Raw genomic sequence first — 24,034 nt, 5'->3', positions numbered from 1 at the left:
GGCTGGTCCACCTTCCTCTGCCTCCCAAATAGTTGGGCTTAAGAGCACATGCCACCATTGCCCAGCTTCTGATGGATATTTTGCTAAATTATTTTATTTTTTAAGTAAATATTGGCTGTTTTACAATGTAGTTTCTGTGTGCTTATCAGAAAATTAACTTCTTTTTTATTAAACTCTCAGAAAATAAAACATTTTAAGCTGTTATTTTTGAGTTCCATTTAAGAGCTTGTTTCAGAATTATTCTGGTCTTCCTGGAGACGTCGTTCCTGTTATTGCCCAGTATGCTGTCCTGCAGTTCACCAGTGAACTAATTTTCTTTCTTTAAAAGAAATCATCTGGGTATTTGCTTATCAATAAGAACTGTTTAAGATAATATAATTGCTGGAGAGTTCTATTTGTTATGATTATGGGCTTCAACATTGTTTTATCTTATGCTACTTGCTGTTTGGTTTAAGCTTTTGTTTGTTTTTGAGTCAGAGCATTACTGTGTAGCCCATTGTGACCTCAAACTTGCTAACTTCTTTCCTTAGCCTGCTGACTATTGGAATAGTAAGTATGCACTGCCATGCTCAATTTCAAAATTAATTTCAAGTGAATTTCTACTAATTTTGTATACTCATGTTAATTTAATTATTTTTAATGATTCACATATGTGTGTGTACACAGGTGCACATACCTCTATATGAAAACCATAAGAGGGCATGAGATCTCTCAGTTGAGCTTATAGGTGTTGATGGGATACTGCTAGTTTTATGGATGCTAGAATCAGAATTTCAGTCCTTAAGATAGCACAGCAAATACAAGAAACGGCTGAGCCATCTCTCCAGCCAGTCTTTGTTTTTTTACTTTGCTTTGCTGTTATAAGATTGGATTTTGTCAATTGTATCACATTTAGTCTTCATGTTTGACTTACAATTTTATTTTTTCTTTGATATCATTTTAGTACTTTCTCATCACTTTGGTCAGCTACTATGTGTGCTATGTTAAATCTCATTCAAAATGTCTGAGCACTTTTCCCTCTTTATTAAGGCTGCAAGGTGTGACTGCTGTAAATCCCAAGGCACTCTGAAAGAGCGAGTGCAGTGGCGTGGAGAAATGAAACATTTCTGTGATCAACACTGCTTACTACGTTTCTACTGTCAACAAAATGAGCCCAACATGACAACCCAAAAAGGACCTGAAAACCTACATTATGGTATGTCATGTGACCACTTGAAAACTCTTTATATTCTTAAAGAGTCCCAAGCGTTGTTCATAAACACTTGATTTTGAAGGTAGTTATTAGAACTGGGTCATGCCTCACTGGTAGAGTAAGGATGATAGTTTATAGCCCTAGTAAGCTTCTCCCAAAAAGGTCAGTTTTGTCTTATGTACAAATAGAAAATAACATTGAAATAAATACCATACTTTCTCTAGGTCTAAGTTTCCTGTATGATAATGTTTTATAGATACATTGCTTATTTTATTCCCCCTTAAAAACATGTTTGATGAAAAGTCTTGGGCATCATTGAGCTAAATTATAGAGAAATGAAACAGAATTAAAAGAACTGTCTAAAAAAAAAATCATCTATTCTGTGACAGCTAACTTCAAATTCAAATAAAAAGTTGTCTGAGCAGATTATGTGCTAGTTGTGGCCTAAAAGTAACAATAAAACTTTTTAGAAGTTGTGTTCTTTTATTTTATTTAGAGTGTAGAAGTTTCCCTAAAGCATACTGTATTCAGAGAGGGCAAAGGGAAAAATTAGTTAATCATTAACTTACCTGCATAGTTTTTATACTGTTTGTAAATTTGGGATTGTTTTTTAAAATAATTTTTCAAAATTGATAAAACTCACTGATAAGCAGGAATTTATAAAAATGTCAAGAAAGTGTATTTGTCTTATTTTTAAATGTTTATGTTTTTTAGATCAGGGCTGTCAGACGTCCCGAACCAAAATGACAGTGAGTATTTCTCAGTTTAGTGCTGTGATGTGGTTTATAGTATAAGTGAAAGTAATTAGGCTGAGTTAATATGATCACCATGAAAGGTTTTATTTATTTATTTATTTTTTACTGTGTTGAAACAGTGTAAACACTCAGCTTACTTACTAGTAGGAGAGATTGTTAGACATATGAGGAACATAAAAGTGAGTCATTATAGCCTCTACCCAGATGGTGTTTGAATTGACATAGGAATAGCTTTGATAGGATTTCTCCCTCTCTGTCCCTCTCTGTATACTGAGGACATGGATGGGCCAGTGGTAAGCAGTCAGAAGGTTTTCAAGAGAAGCAACAGAGGACAAAGTACACGAGCTACACACTAGAGACCAACCTGACATGGATCTCACTCGGAGGGAAGCAAGGGAAGTGAAGTTGAAAGTAGTGATATGAAGATCTCTTAGTGGATGGCTGAATCTACAAGTCTTTTAAACCTGAAAAATACAATATATGCTCTATGATCCTATTTTTGTTTAGCCCTTTTCTTTCTTTTGGTACAATGCATCAAATCCTTAATTCCTGTAATGATTACTAGAAAGCATAAGGAGTGCTTGGCCATATCAAAATCAGTGAGGCATAGTCTGCCTTCAGTATACCGCCTCTTGTACAGTTTCTAACATTCTTGTTCAAAAGGTCTGTGCTTAAGGAATTGTTCATTGGCATTAGAAAAAGCCTGTGGACCAGCTTATACTGTGGTTAAACAAATCAATAAAGATCTGTAGCTCCAACAAAGCTCACCTAGCAGATTTTCAGAAATCTGAGATATTTAGACTCTAACTCAGAAATTGTGATTTAGAAAATTATGTACATGATTCTCATATAAATGTAGAGATGACAATAACCTATAGACATATGCTCTTTATATCCTTGGGTTAGGATGCCATCATGGCTATTAAGAAAGACCTGTGTCCTTTTTTTTTTTTTTTTTTTCTTTTCTTCTTCTTTTTTTCTTTTATTGCATTGTAATCTTTTAGCCCTGTATCCATAGTCAAAAGAGAAGCTTATCTGTTTTTTTTAAATAAGCTAAAATGTGTTCCACTTTCGAAATACACCCTTATAATATTTATTAATAGAATTTCATTTGAGGTTTGATGTAAGCAATAATCACATTCACAATATAAAACTATGGATTAGAGTAATAAAAAAGCCACAGCCGCAATTACCATAATCTAAAGTAGTGCTTAGTATTATCAGAATTTCCAAGCTGTTAAGCCGACAGTTCGTAAAAATTGTACTAATTTATTTTTAGATCAGAAACTTATGATCTATTTACAAAAAGTGTAATGAATAGCATTGGTGTGTAGCTTTCTGCCTACAGAGTGGTAATCAGAATTAGCAGAATGTTAAACTTGAGCTAGTGCTGGCTGTTTGCACATTTGATATGTTGAAAATGTTGAACTTTTGAAGGAAGTAAGTTATGTAGCTACTGGAAGAATCTGGCACATGTTTTACAGGAGAATGTGAAGAACAGCTTTCTAGAACTGACAGGAGTATCTGGTGCTCTCAAGAGCATTGGTAAACTTACTAGTAGTTTTCAAGTATCTAGCTTTAAATTACTCAGGTTCTGCAGCCTTGTCATTAGATCAATGCTCTGAACAACTTTACAGACTTGTAGTGACAGTGCTCAGAATCTTTGAACTGTCTGTATGTTATTCTGTGGGAGATAGGATGAAAAAGCATAGAAATGTCTAAAATATTCTGGAGTTCTACAGCTGCATCATGCTAGAAGGGAGAGAACCTGGCCTTCAGAGTTGAAGAATTAATCTGTTCATTAGGCCAGAATCCTTAGGTTCTAATCATTTCTAGAAACAAAATTATTCACTTTTCTCCTACACAGTCTAATCAAGTTGAAAATTAAGGCTTGATGTGGCTGAGACTTATAGTCTCAGATACTCAGGAGTTGGAGGCAGGAGGATCAAAACGTAGAGACCTAAGTAGTTTTACAGAGTTAAGTTCAAACTTTAAGGCTAACCTAGGAAACTGAGACCCAACGCAAAAAATTTGTTGCATTAAATAAGGTTATATGATACAGCCTAGTAGAAGGGCACTTGCCTAGGGTGTGCCAGGATATAAATTTTTGTTTATATAATTTTTTTTAAACTATCAACATTCTACAAACTTTGAAGGCATGAGGAAGCCACAAGTCTTACTTAGTGTTAAACTCCCACAGTGGACAACTGCCCATTATTATTACAGTAACTCAGCCTGGGGCAGCATCAAACAAATTACTGTTAACTAATTGATGGAGAAATGTTTGTTAGACTAAAGAGTTTTGAAGGCTCTGAGTTCTGGTAACTGGAAATAGAAATGTTAAAACCTAATTTAGGAGCTGGAGAGACAGCTCAGCAATTAAAAGCACTGCTCTTGGAGTGAACCTGAGTTTGGTTTCCAGCACTCATATGGTAGCTCACAACCATTCATAATTCCAGTTTCAGGGGATCTGTTGCCCACTTCTGACCTATTCAGGCACCAGGCTCACACATGATACATACATACATGCACACAGGCAAATACTCATATACATGAAATGAAGATACATAAAAAATTTTAAAATTCACATAGTTTATGCTGTGCAGTGAATGGGTAAGAAAGGCTTTGGTGACATAAAAGGAGATGGTACAGACAGAATGGATGTCTTGAAAAGACTGTCAATGTTATGGAGAAATAATAACCCTGTGCATCAAAGTTAAGCACCACATGTATATGCTTTGCATCACAATGCCTAAGAGATTGGAGGCAAGTCAACCCACCATACAAGGCTAAAAGAGTTGGCTTGGGAGGGAAAACTGGCTGCCAAGTCACAAGCCCTAGTTTGACTAATCTCTCCCTTGGTTCTATGAATTTCATCAAGGTTGAAAGATAAAATCAACCACTATAGCTCTACATCATAGATCTCAAGCCCTACCAGAGTAAAACTTAGTGTATTTATAATTAAACTTTAAATGCTAAGTCTTTGTTCTGTGTATTTTCAGGACTTTATAGTGTCTCCTGAAGGTGCCATTACTCTGTAGAATGAATTCCTTCTGCTAACCAGTGTTTAGATCCACATTGATCCTACAGATTATGACTGGTAATCTAGGAGTAATAATATTTGGTTATACTTTTCCACTTTTTGTGGAAGTTCACTTAGGAGTTGGAAAACGGAAAATGAGCTGGGAGTGGTGGCACATACCTCCAGCACTCTGGAGGCAAAGGCATGTAAATCTCCATGAGTTTGTGGACAGTTTGGTCTCCATACCGAGTTCCCAGCCAGTCAGAACTACATAGTAAGACTCTGTTTCAACAAAGAAAAGAAGACAGAGGAATAGAGGAAAGAAAACATGATCAGTACTGGGAAGATGTAAAAATTTCAAAAATAAAATGTTTCTCTTTGCTTCTCTGTAGGGCTCAGCACCACCCCCTTCTCCTACACCAAACAAAGAGATGAAGAACAAAGCAATTCTTTGCAAACCTTTAACAATGACAAAAGCAACTTACTGTAAGCCTCACATGCAGACCAAATCTTGTCAGACAGGTAACTTGGGAACTTTTGAATTGTACCTCCTTCTACTTAGACCATACTGATTTAAAGTGCATGCTTTTCTAGAGTGAAAGGCTATAGGATAGGTTTGGTGTAGGATATTGTGTTTTTTTCTTTTGACTTTTTTACTCTCTGTGATTCTTTTTTTTTTTTTTTTTATTGCCTTGAGAATAAAGCATACTAATTAAATTGTGATCTGTTAGTCAATGATTAAAGGTCTACAGTATAACTTGTTTAAAACCACACAATCCTATAAACACCCCCCACCCCCAACCCTAGCTACAGTTGCATGTTTCCTGTTGAGAAAATGGTTTCTTTGTGGTCTATAACAATGATAGTTTTGTTTCCTTCTATTCAGAAAGATAAAAATAATTTAGTTCTTAATTCACATTTGCAGTATTAACTATTTCTGCTCTTCATTTCCATTTTGATTCTTTTCTTTTGGGATTCTGTCTTGCTGTATAGCTCAGGTTTTCCTTGAATTTAATCCTTTTGAGTGCTGGGATTACAGAAATGGACTATTATGCAGCTCAGTGTTTGCTTATTAATAGCTTAAGTAAATAGACTGAAGGAAATTGTCAGGACAGTGTGCTGGATATAGAAGTGTATTTTTAAAGGATATATTTTCATTTTTTAAAGAAGTGTTAAGTAGTGTTTTTTCTAAGTTAGAATAGGTGTTGCTTTTGTAGTTTGTTAAAGCTTATAGAAACTAGACATTTCTTTTAAATGAGTACAAAGTTATTTTTCTTTGTTGTTAAGTTGCCAGTTAATATTGTTAATATTAATACAATTAATATTGTTAGTTCAAATCAGTTAACCAAAGTAAAAGCCATGTGAAAAATGAAGTCCTGTTTGGCGGCTGTATGTTTTAATTGCTCTCCTAGGAAAGCAGAAGCAGGGCATCTATTAATTTACAGCCAGCTTGGCCACAAAACAAGTTTAAAAACCAAAAAAAAAAAAAAAAAAAAAAGCTATTATGTTGGCTCATACCTGTAATCTCAGGATGTAGGAGACTGAGGTAGGTGGATTGCCACGAGGAGCCATTATGACGTGTTTTCTTAAAACCACTTGTTGTTCTTTCCATGTCTTGTTTTTCAGACGAGAATTGGAAGACAGAGTATGTCCCAGTGCCTATTCCTGTGCCTGTGTATGTTCCTGTACCTATGCACATGTACAGCCAGAACATTCCTGTTCCCACCACAGTTCCTGTTCCTGTACGTGAGCTTCTACTCTTTTAGTCTAAGCTTCTGCAGGCCGTTTGGGAAACTTGTTTGTAGTTATTAGCTTGGTGATACTGGCAGAGCTATACTAATTACAGTTGTTGTGACAAAGTTGACTTAATGGGAGGAGGATTTTCATTTTGGTTCATGGTTAAGAACTTCAAAAGAGGTTCTACCTTCTAATGGTTCCACACACAGTCTTTCAGAACAGTACCAGCAGCTGGGGACCAAATGTTCAAATACACAAGCCTATGAGGTGCCGTTGACATTTACATCCAGTAGAAGCCATCTGTCCTGCTTTTCCATGGTTAAACTGTGTCAGCTTCCTGTTATCATGTTGATGCTTTTCATATTTGTTTGTATGGTCATTGCAGAGTGTTAAGTTGAACAGATGGGTGATATCTTCTGTGCCAATACTTCATTTTATATTTGAGTTTATTTTTAGAAGGAATTTTATTTGAAGCCATAAAGTTTAGAATTGAAGCATAGACTAGAGGTTCTTAAAATGTTCACTTCATCACAAATCACCTGTAATGTTTAAAATATTATGTTTGAGCTTGACTTATTTTTCCTTAATTTTATTTTTAAAGTATTTGTGTTCTGGGATTTTCTTGTCATGGTAGACTTCTTAGTTTTGATATTTAGTCTTGCTAAAGACTTTCTTCAATAATGTATTTATATAATAGTAGGTCATACATTTCATTTGGGGAAATCGTTTGTATTGTTTAGTATACCTAACAGTAAATGCTTTGGTTAGGTACCTGTTCCTGTGTTTCTGCCTGCTCCATTGGACAGCAGTGAGAAGATTCCTGCCACAGTTGAGGACCTCAAAAACAAAGTTTCTTCAGATCCTCTTGATACAGAATTGCTTACAATGACAGATATGATGACTGAAGAGGAGGGGAAAACAGAGGCATCCAACATCAATAGTGAGCTACACTACTCAGTTTGTCAATAAGAGGTTTGGGGGATGGGTTCTATGTATTGTCATTATTACAGCACTTAAGGCATATCCTGTAGCAATACTTAATAAGACATTAGGAGAAAGCAGAAATATTATACATTAAGAAGTAACACACTTTGGCTCAGTGGTTAGAGTACTAGTTGTTCTTGCAGAAGACCTAGGTTTGGCTCCCAGCACCTACATGTTTATATATTTCTTTAATTCCTGTTCTAGAGGTTCCAATGCCCTTTTCTGGCCTTCACAGGCATAAGATGTGCAAGTGCTGCACGGATATACAGACATATACAATTCCTGTACCCATAAAACAACAACAAACTTTTTTATATATATAAAGAGAAATATACACTCCACCTTGAGCCAGGTATGCTCTAATGTTAAGCTTGATCTTTAGTGAAATAATTTGTTTTATTTTGAGATGGAGACTTAGTATGTGTCCTGGGCAATAAGCTCTTTCAACCTCATCTTCTGAAGTACATGAGATTACTTTTGCCTACCACCACACCTACTTGTGTTCTCCAAAAATCAAAAGGTTTTTTCAATATTTATTTATGTGTTTGAGAGTTGCATATGTGTATGCCTGATACTTGTGGAACTCAGAAGATATCGTTATATACATTGGAAATGTAGTTACAGATGGTTGTGAGCCACCCTGTAAGGGCTGGAAACTGAACTTAGGTCCTTTGCAAGAGCAGAAATTGCTCCTAATTCACTCTCTCCCTGTTTTTTTGTTTGTTTGTTTGTTTTTTTGTTTGATTTGAATTCAGTTCAGTTATTTTTCTTAGTAGATTTCTAAGATTTTGTTTTGTGATAGATATTTCTAGTAATACTTTATTTTTTTTATACAAATCAAATATAATTTAGTTTATCTAAACCAGAATTTTTCCCACTTACTGTTAGGACACAGTTGCTATAGTGGTGTCATGATTTAATATGAGTGTTTTGCTGGGTAACTCTGTCCTTGTGAACATTTATTCTTACCCCCAGCCTTCTTGTAATACTTAGAATTCATTTTTAGTCCTGAACTGCCTGATTGCTTTTATACTAGAAGTCAATTGTAGTAGTTGTTTTGCAGTATTCTCAGAGGTTCAGAGGTTGTAAAATGAAGTGGATTTTAATTAGGGGTATGGGTTTTTTGTTGTTATTGTTGTTTGTTTATTTATTTGTTTGTTTTGAGACAGTGTTTCTTTGTGTAGCCGTGGTTATCCTGGAACTAGTGCTGTAGACTAGGCTGGCCTTGAACTTACAGAGATCCTCTTGTTTCTACTTCCCACATGCTGGGATTAGAGGTATGTGCCACCACCACCCAGCTTGGTGTTTGTTTTTAATTAAAAACAAAGTATAGATACCCACTTGGTTCTTGTGCTCAGGTTTTGGAGGGTGAGTTCTAGGTATGTTTAGTACATAACAAAACAATACCCCATGGGAAGAAGAATGAGAAGCCATGTCATGAATCCTTCATAGAAAAGTTAGGTTGTTTTGCAAACACCTTTGTTTCCTAATTGTATACATTTGTCTTATTTTTCTGTCTAGAGGCCTATTGTCACTCTGTAGTATATATTGGATAAAATTTATTTGTAATTGTACAGCAAAAAGATTAAGTAGTTCATCCAAACAAATACGGTAGTTATTAACAAGCATATAATATGTGGAAACTTGGTTAAAATTCAGAAATACTGTTTGAAAATTGTAGTTATTTACCTCCATAAGTTTATTTCTGATAATTGTTTTTATGAATATTGACTTGGGGAAATGGCCCCTTAGTGAAATGCCTGCCACACAAGCGTGAGAACCTGAATTGGGATCCTCAGAACCTATTTCAAAGATCAGGCACAGTGACTTGTTCTTGTAACCCTAGTGTGAATGGACAGGGTAGAGGAAAGAGGGATCCAGTCAACAAAGAAAAACATAGGACATCAGCCTCCAGTTTCCACATGCATTCTTGTCTAAGTGGAAGTACTTACGTCACTCTGGCAAATAATATGTATGTGTCTGTCTGTCTCGCTTTCTCTCTCTCTCTCTCTCTCTCTCTCTCTCTCTCTCACACACACACACACACACACACACACACACACACAGAGACAGATACTCTAACATAGAAATAGTTTTGTTACATTAACTTTTGAAAGGGGATAGCCAGAATGTATAGGATTAAGAGTTTCTAATTATAGTTATAAATTTTATAGTAGCTTACATATTAATATTGGTTTGTATTTTGGAGATTAAGTAAAGATACTGTTGAGTATTTTAAAATTTGATTTCTAATGATATTACTTCTTGGTTACAGGTGTAATTATTGAGACAGACATAATTGGCTCAGATCTTACAAAGAACTCTGACCCAGATACACAATCCAACATGCCTGATGTACCGTATGAACCAGATTTGGATATTGAAATAGATTTCCCCAGAGGTACTTAAATATTACTTTATCACTATTAAATCAAGTTATATAGTTGTATTTAAGGTAATTGATCAGCAGTGTTTGTATCATTACCTCTTGTCCTTAAAATTGTTTCTTTTTTTCTGTATGTCCTTTGCAGTGGAGGATGCTGGAGATGTGCTTTTCCACTTAGCTGCATTCTTCTTTCTTTGTTTTTTATTTTTCCAAATAAAACTGAATTAATTACAGGAACTTTAGAAACTAGAGAAGAATACAATACTTGTATTTTTTCAAGAGGTATTGATAGTATTGGCGTAGAATTAGCGATCATGATAGGGTTTTGCTCTATAGTCCAGGCTGGCCCCCAACCCTAAGCATTCCTCTCAGCCTCTCATGCTGGGATTGTAGGTGTGTGTCAAATGTCTAGTTTGGTGGGCATTTTTCTTAATGTTCTTGAAAGTTAAATTTACATTTAAAGGAAAAGAGTATATTTACTTATTTTTTAAAAGACATATGCCTGGGGCTGGAGAAATGGCTAAGATAGTTAAGAGTTCTGACTGTTCTTCCAGAGTTCAGTTCCCAGCAACCACATGGTGGCTCACAGCCATCTGTAATGGGATCTGATGCCCTCTTCTGGTGTGCATAAAGACAGTTACAGTGTACTCATAAAAATTAAATAAATCTTTAAAAAAAAAAAAAAAGACATACACTCAACTGCTTCTTGCTGTTTAGTGCAGATTAAGTGTAGAAGTGTTCCATCTGGATATCTTGGCATGCTTCCACAGTCCCAGGACTTGAAGATGGAGGCTGAGTTAGAGTTGTTACAGGCAGCTACTATCACGTTCTGAGGTCAGTCTGACTTAATAAGGGCCTGTCTCAAAAAAGACAAGTGTTTCAAAGTCTTCTGTGATAGTACATACCTGTAGTTCTACTACTAAGGTAGGAGGATTGTCAGCTGTAGTCTCTGTAAAGTGAGTCCCAGGCCACAATCAGAGAAGAATGTGTTCCTTTTCTCATTTCTCCCTAATTTATGAATTCCTATTGAACGAAATGTCAAGCATTCGATGAAAAAAGCACAATAGATTAAACTAGATTGGCATTTTAGATCTTCTAACTAAATTTTTAGTTGTTTCCTTTTTCTAATATCATACAGTTCTATGATATTTCTGTATTTATACTTGTTACATATGGTTTTTAGTAGTATGAATAAGGTTTATCAAAACTCAACACCAGGTTAAGTATAAGTCTCCTTGTGCCTAGCCTAGCTGAGACTTATCCTCACGTCTGAATGATCCTTCATGTTTATGTAACACAAGCTTGTACTGTTATATTTGAAATAAAATATTTTCTAATTTGTCAGCTGCGGAGGAGCTTGATATGGAAAATGAGTTTTTATTACCACCTGTTTTTGGAGAAGAGTATGAGGAACAGCCCAGACCTCGATCTAAAAAAAAGGTACAGAATTTGTTAATGCTTTTATGTCTTTTATTCATTTAATATCTCTGTAGCAGCATGCCAGAGAAAGATGCTTTGGTGATTTTTTTTTTTTTTGTACCTGACAGTATGGGAAGATAGATGTTAAAATTAATTTTAATACAAGGTCAAAATAGAAAATAGTTGATTTAAAAAGGAAATTCAACTCTGACAATAACAGAGACTATTCTCTGAGTGAGCATGGTGACATGTATCTGTAACCACTGCATTTGTCTCAAACGAAAGGAGAAGGGGGGAAGAAATTAATGGTTTTCAGTGGATTAAATTTTTCATCAGTCTTGATGTGGTTAATTAATGAAGAGAGGTATAGTTTATTATTAAGCATTCCAACACAAAGAGAAAGACATTTTGGGGACTAGGGATGCAGTTTAGTTGGTAGAATGCTTGCCTACTGTATAGGAGGCCCTGGGTTTGATTCTCAGCACTATATAAACTGGGCGTGATGATACATGCCTGTTAATTCTAGCAAGAGAGGTTAGAGGATCAGTGGTTCAAGGCCAGCCTGAAATAAACGTTACACTGATTTACACTCACACACACACCCTCTCTAAAATAACACAGCAAAAGAAGAAGAAAAAATCAGGTATGTACTAGACAGTTTGATAGACATACAGAATCTAAATTTGTTTAGTATTCTACCAATAACTTTCTGTTTCACATAAGACAAGATCAAAAGACACCAAGAAAATGGCTTTCACACATTTGTCTCAGGAAAGAAAACTGAAAATAAAGGAGTGACTGCTGTATGATGAAGGTGATAAATGTTAGAGCAGAGTGAATTAGAGACCACCTGGGCTAAATCATGAGACCCTTTTCCAAAACAGACAGACAACCTTACCACCAAACATCCAAAGAAGGGACTGGGTTGTGGCTGAGTAGCAGTGTGATTGCCTAGCATGAATGGTGCTGGGCTTGATACGCAGCACTAAAGAGAAAACGAGGACATTTCTTTTCCTCTTTGTTGTTTTGTTATTTTAAGACAAGGTTTCTTTGTATAGTCCTGGCTGTCCTGGAACTTGTTTTGAATACCAGGCTGGTATGGTAAACTCAGACATCTACCTACCTCTGCCTCCTGAGGTAGGATTAAGGTTATGTGCCACCACTGATGGCTAGTAGTAAATTTCTTAAATGTTGAAGTTATTAAAAAGTTCTTCAGTCTCAAAGTGACATTTAGAATCCTATTTTTATTTTATACTTTTTATTCCGATTTTATTATATAAAAGTGATTTGTATACAAACATATTCATGGAGTTGGATTTCAAGAAGCAGTATAGATAACTATCATTAACTCTCAGAGTACTAGCCAATTTTAACACAATTTTTTTTTTAAGTTGCTTTTGTTTAAAGATGACTTGGATAGATGTCATGAAATAATGTCATCTCAGAGAAAGGATTTACAGTGTTATTTTATTACCAGGGAACCAAGAGAAAGGCTGTATCAGGATACCAGTCTCATGATGATAGTTCTGACAATTCAGAATGCAGCTTTCCTTTCAAGTATACATACGGTGTAAATGCATGGAAACATTGGGTCAAAACTAGGCAACTTGATGAAGACTTTCTGGTATTAGATGAGCTAAAATCCTGTAAGTGTTTTGATTTTGTTATCCTAAATTCTGTTTTAAAATCTGTTTCTGTACTTAATAACCTTTAATATTTTTGTTTTAATTTCTTAATTTTTTTCTCCCCACATTACTTAATGTGCATGAGTGTTTTGACTACATTCCTGGGGTCTAACCAAGGCCAGAAGAGGATGTTGAATTTCCTGGAACAGAAAGTTGTGAGCTGCCATGTGGGTGCTGAGAATCAACCTGGGTCCTATGGAAGAATAGTCTTGACTTAACATTTGAGTCCTCTCTCCAACCTCATGATTCAGTTTTAATTTATATCTGTGTGCATGTTTATGAATGTGTTTCTCTCTCTCTCTCTCTCTCTCTCTCTCTCTCTCTCTCTCTCTCTCTCTCTCTCTCTCTCTCTCTCTCTCTCCTCTATCTCTGTCTGTCTCTCTCTGTGTGTGTGACCATGAGAGAGAGCGTGAGAGAGAGCGAGAGAGAGAGAGCCTGTGTGCCAGTGGAAGCCAAAAGAGGACACCATAGTTAAAGCTGGAATCAAAGGCAGTTATGAGCTGTGCAACATAAGTGTAGAGCCATAAGTTACTGATTATTTTTTATTTCTTTTTAGCTAAATCAGTAAAGTTAAAAGAAGATCTACTCTCTCATACCACAGCTGAGCTCAACTATGGATTAGCCCATTTTGTCAATGAGATCCGACGGCCAAATGGAGAGAATTATGCACCTGACAGCATCTATTATCTCTGCCTTGGCATACAGGAGGTAAGCTTTCATATGTGATGTTACTAAGAAAAGTTGTGGTAGCTTTTTGTTTGCTGGAACTTTTAAAAAGTTTTTTTATTTAATTTATGTGTGTGTATATATGTGTACAATTGTGTGTTTTGGTGCCCACAGAGGCCAGAAAAGAGTGTCAGATACCTTGGAGATAGTGTGTTTCTAGGTGTTTGTGAGCTGTCTGATGTGAGTGCTAACATCTGAATTCTTAACCTCATGGTTGACTGGCACTCTTGGGTGAGATATCTCTCCAAGTCTCAGTTTTCTGGGATTTCTGTTGGCTAACCAGGAAAACTAGAATATAATGTCTTCGGAAATACTTGGGGTACATAAGGGATTTTTCTAAGCTATATTATGCTTTCCTATAACACAGTACACACATTCCTTATACCTTCAAGTTCTTTAGGACAAAAGCAGTTAAGTCAAGTGCTCCCCTCCCCTCCTTTTAACAGGATTTTACTGTGTAGCAATAGCTGACCTGAGACTCACAGAAATCCACCTGCCTCTGCCTCTCACATGCTGAAATTAGCTGTGCACCACCATACTCAGCATCAGGCATCTTTTGTGAGCAGTCTAACAGCATCGTGTATTTGGGGACAACATCCCTTTTTAGTAGTTGCAAGTAAATGAATTCATAGACTAGCTACAGAGCTTCCTTTAAAGTTGCTGATGTTTTTATATGATGAGTATAGGGCATAAGTATATATACTTAACCCACACTAGCAATGCTAAGTAACTATACTTGTGTCTTGTTTCATCTGTCTAGTTAAAGACATTACTTTTGATCATGCAGATGTTAAGATCAAGTATTTTTCTGTATGAATCAGAGCACTAGGGTTCAGTGGGAAAGGGAGAGAAAATTTTAGACTTTTCTTGTTATTTTTACCCAGTGGTATATTAGAGTTGTATATAAAATTGTATTTTAAAGGACCTCCTGCTAAACACATCCTAAAGTTGAGCTTCTAGGTTTTTTGGTTACGTGATTGGTTAGTGTGGAGGGTTTGTTTTTTTTTTGTTGTTGTTTTAATGATACTTTGAGTTTTTAAGAATCTCATAGTGTATTCTGATAGATTATCTCTCCCTCCACTCCTTTAGGATGCACCCCAACTCTCTACTCCCTCTGTGTTTAAGGAGGCATTGATTGGCCTTTTGAAACTGGCTGTTTATCTTTAAGTCCAAGACTCACTCAGCCTCTTAATGGATCATCATCCCTAGCTTTTGTTGATTCTTACATTAGAATAAGACCTCAAAAGATATATAACAAAATGGTGGTTTCTTTGTCCCACTTGTATCTTATCCATCCAATTTTTCATCCCTTTTTCAAATACATTAAGCTATGTAAGCTACCACTGCTTACACATAGATACAATTCTTTTTTGTATATTCACCTTACATGATATTCATCTTAAATATTGTATACCTACTAGTTTTCGTTGGTTGTTTCCTCCTAATCTTTCTGCATATATGATCATGTTACTTACCGCTTTTCTTTTTTCTGCATTGTTTTAAATAACACATTCCTCTTTTCCCTCAGTACACTGTAGAGTGGAAGTGGTGAGAAAAGAAACCTTTGGTTCATTTATGGTCTTGGAAGGGAAGTCTTCAGTCTTTTACTGTTGAGTGATGTTACCACCTTTTTTGTTAATTGGACTTCCTGTTACATTGGAGATCCAATGCCAGTAGCAGTCAGAGACAGCCCCCACTTTAATTGTTAGGGGACCCACATGAAGACCAAGCTGCACATCTGCTACAAATGTGTAGGTGGCCTAGATCCAGCTCCTGTATGTTCTTTGGTTGGTGGTTCAGTTTCTGTGAGCCCCCTGGCCCCAAGTTAGTTGACTCCATAGGTCTTCTTGTGGTTTCCTTGACCCCTCCCGTTTACTCAATACTACCCCCTCAACTCTTCCATAAGACTCACAAGCTTCACCTGATGTTTTACTGTGGGTCATTTTCCATCTGTTGCTAGGCGAAGGCTCTCAGGAGACAGTTATGATAGGCTCCTGTCTGCAAGCATAGCAGTGTGTCATTAACAGTGTCAGGGCTGGATGGGTCTCAAGTTGGGCCAGTCATTGTGTTCCTTCAGTCTCCATTTTCATCCCTGCAGTATATTTTGTAGGCAGGACAGATTTGGATTAAAGGTTTTGTGGGTGGGTTGATGTCCTTCTCCCTCCACTGGAAGTCCTGTTGGCTATAAGAGGTGGCCACTCAGTCTCCATATCCCCCATTATACAATTTCTTAAATAACTAACTAGTTTAAATATGCCAGTTGGAAAGCTCTGTTCTTTTGTTGAAGAAGGGCTTTACTATGTAGTTCAGGCTGGTCTGTAACTCTTGTGTAGACCCCAGATTTAGAGGAATCCTTCTGTCCCTGCCTGATGGAAGTTCCAGGCACACACAGCCGTTGCTGGCTTTCTGTGTGGGTGCTGGGAATTTGAATTCAGGTCCTTAGGCTGGTAGGATGGCTCTTGTCAACTGAGCTGTCGCTCCAGCCTCCCTAAATAGTGACTTGACATCCCAGAATTTCTTCTAGGATTGTATCCTTGAGTATTTTATAGGTAAGAATGTAGTAAAGAATTTTTTTTTAAAGCTGCAAACAATGTTTATTAAATTTAAGAAGCAGTAAAACAATGGCCTGTGTAGTTAAATTCTATACAAATGAGAAGTTTTCAGTAATTATAAAGTATATCCAACCAACTTTATTTGTGAGCCTCTAACATTTATATAGATGTTTTTTATATTTATATAGACTGTAAGTAAATTTATAATATTTATGACATGAACTTGAATTTTGCCAATCCTTCATTTTAATTTTTTTCTATTTACCGGACATTGGCATGAACTTTGGAAATTAACATATTCCTGTTGGTAAATTACATTTGCTGACTACTAGTAATTGATTTTCTATGTATCTATGCTAAATGTTAACTGCTATTGGTTTGTTCTGATGAGGAGAGATGAGTTAAATAGTAGCTTATCTAAGATACACAGCTTGTGTGTTTAAGTCTGGGTCAGATGACCAGCATAGTACTTGGGAGGCTGAGGCAGGTAGGCTCATGAGTGTGAGGTCAGCCTGGACTACATAGTGAGTTTATGGGCTTGTCTGGGCTACATAGCCCTGTCTCAAAGTAATCAAGTAGAATCTGAGCAGTTTGACTTTAAAAATCTTTATAAATCAGGAATAGTGGTACATGCCAACATATGTGAGGCAGGAGGGTTGTGAGTTTGAGGTTGGTGTGGGCTGTAAAGGAGAATAGCAGGAGGCTACAGTAATGAGCTTCACTCAAGTATTTGGAGTATTTATACCAAGGAGTATTGGTAGCTCAGTTTTGGAACAAACGTTACCCTAGTATCTCAGTGAAAGGTATAACAGTGGGCCGAGGAGATGGCTCAGTTGGTAAATTACTTGCAGAACAAGCGTGAGGACTGGAATGTGGATCTCTAGAACCTTATAAAAAGCCAGCTGTGGTGTTGTCTGCTTGTAATCCCAGTGTGGGAAGGTGGAGACAGGAGGCTCCTATGGCTTCCTGGCCAAGCAGTCTACCCGAACCAAGTGAGCGCCATGTTTAGTAAGGGACCCTGTTTCACAGAAGCATAGAGAACCTCTGGTCTCTACATGGATTCTCTCTCTCTCTCTCTTCTCTCTCTTCTCTCTCTCTCTCCTCTCTCTCTCTCTCTCTCACACACACACACACACACACTCTCTCTCTCACACACACTCTCACACACTCTCACACACCATGGCTGGAATATCAGGAGTGAAGTCATACCAGAAGGGCATGGATTCTGTTATAAATTGTTTAGTTTGCAGGTATAAAGATTGTTTCTGTTTTGGTTTCTGCTTTACTATAAATAAAAGCCCAGCCCTTGAGTATACTAGATATGTGCTCCCCCTTGTGCTGCATCCCTGATTAGGTTCTCAGTATTTTCAAAAGCACACCGTGTATAGGCATATACACAGTTTTTTACAGAGGAAGGGGAGAGCATAGGCAGACAGTTCTTCATTGTTTTCCTTTAATCATTGATTATTCTTAAAAATGTATATCTTTTCTCTGTGTATGATATAAAAATATCATTCTATATATTGTCTGACAGACTAATGAGAGACAGTGTGTGTGTGTATGATGAAGGTCTCTGTGTGCCACACTGCACAGATGGCAGTCAGCGGATAATCTTGTAGAGTGGGTTCTGAAAACCTAGCTTGGGCTGTCAGGCTTTTGCATAGCAAATGCTTTACCTGCTGAGCCATCTCACCGGTTCCACAGTGATAATTCTTACCCATTTTTTACATTCAGGATTCTGTGTTATACTTTCCAGCTTTGCATGTTTTAAGTAACAGGTTAATTAGGAATTTATGCTTTCTTAACTTGTACACACATACCCAAGGGCAGTAATCTATTATGTTTTATTAGAATGCTTGCTTTTTCTAAACATAAAGCTTTTTTTTTCTTAAGAAATGCAAAGTGTGATACATTCACTGTTTATAATTAGCTGGTTTTCCTTCAATAATTTTTTTTTTTTGTAGTACTTATGTGGTAGTAATCGAAAGGACAACATATTTATTGATCCAGGATACCAGATGTTTGAGCAAGAACTGAATAAAATACTCCGAAGTTGGCAACCAAGCATACTTCCAGATGGTAATGCTATTTTAAATATGTGTTGATAGTTGATAATGGAATTGTTACTTTTACAGAAACTATGTTAAGTGTATTTAGGAAGTAATTTAAGTTACAATGTAAGAGCTTGTGAATGTGAGCTCATATGCAGATAAATAGTAACTAATGTTTGTGAAGAATATAGTAAAACCTGTGACCTACTTTCTTTGTAGTACAATGCTAGATATTGTCTTAAGACCTACAGTGTAGATTCTTATGTGAATAAAATGTTTATGAGAATCATGTGTTGTTTTTAAGAATTATACAGATTTTAAATTATTTTCAGATCATAATGTCCTTGTTTTACTGAAGGACAGAAGTAAGCATTCTGTACCTTATTCTGGAGATGGTGGTTTCATACTCAGCTTCCCAACTTATGTGTTGTTAAAAGAGCTAGTATGTAATTATGGGTTCATTCATGTTGATTTAATGTGAGTAGTAGATCGACATAGGGCTGTTTTAAACTCACTTTATTTCTAGATAGTCAAACTAAAACTCTTTGTGGTATTTATAATTCTTTTAAAGTAGTTTTTTCTATTTAAGGGTCCATATTCTCTCGAGTTGAAGAAGACTATCTCTGGAGGATAAAACAACTAGGATCCCACTCTCCAGTAGCACTTTTGAACACCCTCTTCTACTTTAACACTAAATATTTTGGCCTGAAAACAGTGGAACAACACTTAAGACTTTCCTTTGGCACTGTGTTTAGGCACTGGAAAAAAAATCCTTTAACAATGGAAAATAAAGCATGTCTTCGCTATCAGGTGTCTTCCTTATGTGGAACAGACAATGAAGGTAGTGTAACTTTTTAAAGACAAGATTTATCTCTATTTTATATGCATGAATGTGTTTTTCCAGCATGAATGTTTGTGTACATCACACATTTCAGTGCTTGCTGGTGTCATAAGAGGGTCCCCTGGAACTGGGGTATGAATAATTGCAAGTCACCATGTAGGTGCGGGGAACTGAACCCAAGTCTTCTGCAAGAGCAATAAGTGCTCTTAACCTCTGAGCCATCATTGGCCCTGATAGTATAGCATTTTCATTTGGAGATTGTCTATGGTGGGAATATTCAAACTTGCCTTACTAAAGTCCACTTTTGCCATTCATTAAGAGACTAAAGGCAATTACTTTCATAAAACACAATAAACTGTCTATTCCGGGTCTTGTTGTTTTGATTTGTTAGTGTTTTGGTTTTGTTTGTTTGTTTGTTTCTTTTTGAGATAGGGTCTCACTATGTTGTGTTGGCTAGTCTGGAACTCTGTGTAGACCAGGATTGCCTCAAGCTCCTAGAGATCCATTTGCTGCCTTCAACTGTCTTATATCTTATTGTTGTAGTTTGTTTTGAGGTTAGATTTTTAGTCCAAACTGGCTTTAAGCCATAGAGCAACGAATGACCGAGGATCTGTGATCCTGTTCTAAGACTACAGGCATGAACCACTACACCTGTTTTAAGCTGATCCCCTCGATCCTTTTCTTGGAAAAATTGTACATTACTAAAAGCTGCCACATAGAAAATCCTGAAGGGCACCTAGTCCTATGTTGCTAAAACAGGTACTAAGGGTAAATAGTAATGTCCTCCCTCAGAATTAATTTTAGGAGGCTGTGGGAAAAATCATTTGCTATGCAAGTCTGACCACCTGAATTAGAATTCCTGGAGCCCACATAAAATGCCAGATGCAGTAGAGTGGGGAGAAGAGAGACAGAATCACCAGGAAGCTCCTAGGCCAGCTATCCTGGAGTATACAATGCAGTGCAGTAACAGAAACAGAAGAGCCCTGCCTTGGATAGATGGACGACAAGAACTGACATGCACACGTGCTGTGGTATTTGTACACCCACATTCACACACGTCATAGATACACACATACTCACAAGAAAGGAAAAAGATTGGTGTTAGGAGCCTTACTTTTGTTGTTGTTGTTAAAGATAAAATTGCTACTGGAAAACGAAAACATGAAGATGATGAGCCAGTATTTGAACAAGTTGAAAACACAGCCAACCCTTCTAGATGTCCTGTGAAAATGTTTGAATGCTACTTATCTAAAAGGTGAATGAACATTAATGATATTTGACTAAAATTTTATGGTACTGGGGAATTTAACTTGGGGTTGCCTGCCTACTAGATATAAGTACTCTACTACTGAGCTACATCCTTCGCCTGGTATTTTTAAAAGATGTTTGTATAAGTTGGTTGACTTTAACACTATTAAGAAATGAAGTTATTTAATTAATTTTTAAGATTTTTCTCTCCTTGCTTTAATGGAGTTTTTTGTTGCAATGTTACATTTAGCTCTAACTTATAAAATACCTAGTACATGTACTTTAGGATTCTAGTCCATATTCAGAAACCACTCTTTACTAAAAAGTAATCCCTCCTGTCCTCCTTACATTAGAAGATTAAAGCAGGTCTGTTGACTGCCAAGCAGAGATACAAACTTTCTGTAGAGAAGTGATTATTTTATGCTTTTGGGGTGTTTAGTCTTTGTTTCATCTATTTAGTTGTCCTGTTAAACTAGAAAGAGGCCACATACTATATACTGAGTAGTTCGTGGCACATGACTTTACAGTTTGCTGGTCATTGTTTGCCAGCTTCTATCGCAAAGGTAGGTGTGTTTAAAAGTAGGTAGAAGGAGTAGAGATGAAAATAAAATACTTAGACGTGAATGGAAAATCTTTGAAGATAGTCTTTTTGGAAGGCCCTTAACTTTTCAGTTGCATGACTGCCATCTTCCCCTGTCTAAAAACAGCACACACTGGGAACTACCAAAGAGCTGAGGGCCCAGGGACTGTCTCATTTTGAGTGTTGTTTTAAATAAGCACTCTGACTTTCAGAAAGAGAAAGTACGGAGTTGCATTGTACATTGTAAACAACTTTCCAAATCATAGTGTGATTTCCAGGGTGGTTCTCATGAATGTCGCCTCTAGCATGACCATGTATCTAACTGTGGCATAAGGGTAGCTTTTTCCAGCTCTATTCTGGACCATCAGTTAAGTTTTGTAGATTTCCAGTGCTGGTAACAATTTGGCAGGTGGGAATTCCTTTTTTGGAATTTAGTGTTTTTTCTATTCTATAGTGCAGTAAGACTTTCTATGTGTTACATATTTTTATCATTTTTAGGTCACGTTTTTCACATTTCCTTTTCCAGAAATGGACCTGCATATTTAATGTGATTAAAATTGTAATTGGCACCAGTACAATAATGACTAAAATAATAGTATGTATATTGATGGAGTCTTGGATTTTTTATGAAATAAGAAATTCAGTTATATTTGGGAACTAATCCTTTATTACAAAAACTTAGAGACCAGTTTACTGATAATATTGTTACTGCAGTTAATGAAGCAGAGGCTCCGAGTATATCTATTGTTTGGGGCTGAGTTATTCTTGAAAGAAGTAAATTTGCAGGGAATTTTGTTATGTTTTGTGAAATTGACCTTTTTTTTTTGTTTGTTTGTTTGTTTTTCTTTTTCCTTCAAAGTCCACAGAATCTTAATCAGAGAATGGATGTTTTTTATTTGCAACCAGAATGTTCTAGTTCTACAGATAGCCCTGTCTGGTACACATCTACTTCCCTGGACCGGAACACCTTGGAAAATATGCTTGTACGGGTTCTTCTAGTAAAAGACATTTATGATAAAGACAATTATGAACTGGATGAAGACACAGACTAAAAAGGACCATTTCAGAAGCAATGGGATAACACAGCATTAGATAGTCATGCTGCTAGATCTTTACAGGAAAACATTTCAAGTTTACTCCTTCTGTTCTGAGTTTTGTAGCAATGTACCCACACTGGGTATTACCATGTAAATAATCTGTGAGTGAAAGTTGCCATTATTCTATGTAGTGGTTTTAGGATACTTAACAAATACATCAAATTCTTTTTTATTATTATTTATTTGATTAGGTATGTTTGTAACTTTTTACATTACAAATATGAAGAGAATGTGCCATGTATACGTTTTTCTTGTTGCACTGCTCTACTGTTGCAAAGCTCCCTTCAAAGGGTGTGCTTTTACTGCGTTCTTGACCAGATGGTTGTGTATGGGTAGCACTACTCAAGTTTAGAACTTGCAGTGTCTTTCAGAATTTTTAAAATAAACTGTAAACTAATAGGCTGGGTTTTTTGTTTTGTTTGGGTTTTTGTTTGTTTGTTTTTGTTTTAGTTACTGAAGCCTTACCAGGTTATGTAGAGAGATACCATCTTCTGTACCAAAAATAGACAAGAGAATGCTGTCGATACTGGTGTTCTGTAATGTGAACTTATGCTGGTGAAAACAACTTTATGTTCCCCTTATTAAAACTTAGTGTCCTTTTCTCACTTGTGACTTTCTGCATTACCCCATCAATTTAAGGGAAAAAAGTATGTATATATGTGTAAGTAGAGAGAGAGTGAGAGAGAGTGACTATAACTTGAAAACAAGATTAGGACATTTTTCTTTGTAAAATGTCTGGTGACAGTATCAGACTCTTGTTTTTCTTTTTCCGTGCCAACCATCAGTATTGAGACCCTCCCCCTGTTACGGGTACAGATCATGCTGCATTACAACTTGCATAGCACTCTCAAGTTTTACTGCTCTTATTAGAATTCTTGTGCCTGCTTCCAGAAGTGACTGATGCATATGTGGGGCAGAGTTATTTTTAGAAATGCCACTCCTAAAATAGTCATTTTAGAAAGTCAGGCCACTTGAAGGGAGATAGTGTCACATTGTCCTACGGATATTACCAGTGGAGAATGCTGATTAATCCAAGTGATTGAAGAAACAAAAGCTGGTGGATGAAGTCAGTTTCAGAGGAAATTGTGCTTGGTACTAGGTTGTTTGGCTTTGAAATTTTAATTACTTCTTATAGAAGATTACATTTAAAATACCTTTGTGCTTCTGCATAGCAGTTTATCTGTTCATAACTTTTAGATAAGGAAATTTACTTCAAATTATACTTTCTAAAGACTGAGTAAAGTGGTGTTTGAAAATTATCAATTATTTAGCTGACTTTGTATAGCATGTGTGATGTTACTTTCTTATTTTTGAATCCTGAAATCACCATGTTGATACTAGTTTTCAAAATAGTTCTGAGGGAAATTGGCCTGTTTTCCATAGTGACTAGACAGTGTCTATATAGCCCCTATCAATTTCTCTCTTCTTTAGCATAAATTTTAGCACAGTAAAGAAATTTTCTCAATCATGATTTTGAAAATTTCACAGGTATAGCCACTGCTCGCTTAAGCAATAACTATCTGAAATGTTTTTGGCATGAAAATTTATAGTGTTCTAAATTTTTATAAGTTTGAATAACTTCAGTCCCTTGGTTTTATATTTGAATCATCAGACTGATAGTAGCAACTCCTTACTTCACTAAGCTAGACCTACCCCTCACCTGTTAAATGAAGCTGGAAACACAACAATGCAGATGTTTCTTGCCTTTTCAGCGCTCCTCCTGAAGCACTTTTACTATAAATGCATATTGTAACCATAG

General features: G+C 36.3%; 1 protein-coding gene across 6 annotated transcripts in view; it reads left to right on the top strand.

Moving 5' to 3' along the window:
* Zmym2 (zinc finger MYM-type containing 2) overlaps positions 1 to 22,880 on the top strand; it is a 69,128-nt gene extending 46,248 nt beyond the window's left edge. For all 6 annotated transcript variants that reach the window (XM_034497225.2, XM_076930944.1, XM_034497227.1 and 3 more), the window contains exons 13-25: positions 1,030 to 1,195; positions 1,907 to 1,941; positions 5,362 to 5,491; positions 6,596 to 6,711; positions 7,475 to 7,646; positions 9,966 to 10,091; positions 11,422 to 11,516; positions 12,973 to 13,141; positions 13,737 to 13,888; positions 18,423 to 18,537; positions 19,099 to 19,350; positions 20,485 to 20,605; positions 22,038 to 22,880. In XM_034497225.2, the coding sequence (XP_034353116.1) occupies positions 1,030 to 1,195; positions 1,907 to 1,941; positions 5,362 to 5,491; positions 6,596 to 6,711; positions 7,475 to 7,646; positions 9,966 to 10,091; positions 11,422 to 11,516; positions 12,973 to 13,141; positions 13,737 to 13,888; positions 18,423 to 18,537; positions 19,099 to 19,350; positions 20,485 to 20,605; positions 22,038 to 22,230 (1,842 nt within the window). In that variant the 3' untranslated portion in view covers positions 22,231 to 22,880. The remainder of the gene's footprint in view (positions 1 to 1,029; positions 1,196 to 1,906; positions 1,942 to 5,361; positions 5,492 to 6,595; positions 6,712 to 7,474; positions 7,647 to 9,965; positions 10,092 to 11,421; positions 11,517 to 12,972; positions 13,142 to 13,736; positions 13,889 to 18,422; positions 18,538 to 19,098; positions 19,351 to 20,484; positions 20,606 to 22,037) is intronic.
* The last annotated feature ends 1,154 nt before the right edge of the window (positions 22,881 to 24,034 follow it).

This window comes from Arvicanthis niloticus, chromosome 3 (assembly GCF_011762505.2).
Source record: "Arvicanthis niloticus isolate mArvNil1 chromosome 3, mArvNil1.pat.X, whole genome shotgun sequence".
Classification (NCBI taxonomy): domain Eukaryota; kingdom Metazoa; phylum Chordata; class Mammalia; order Rodentia; family Muridae; genus Arvicanthis; species Arvicanthis niloticus.
The sequence above is the reverse complement of the archived record's forward strand: the minus strand, read 5'-3'. Positions and strand labels throughout refer to the sequence as shown.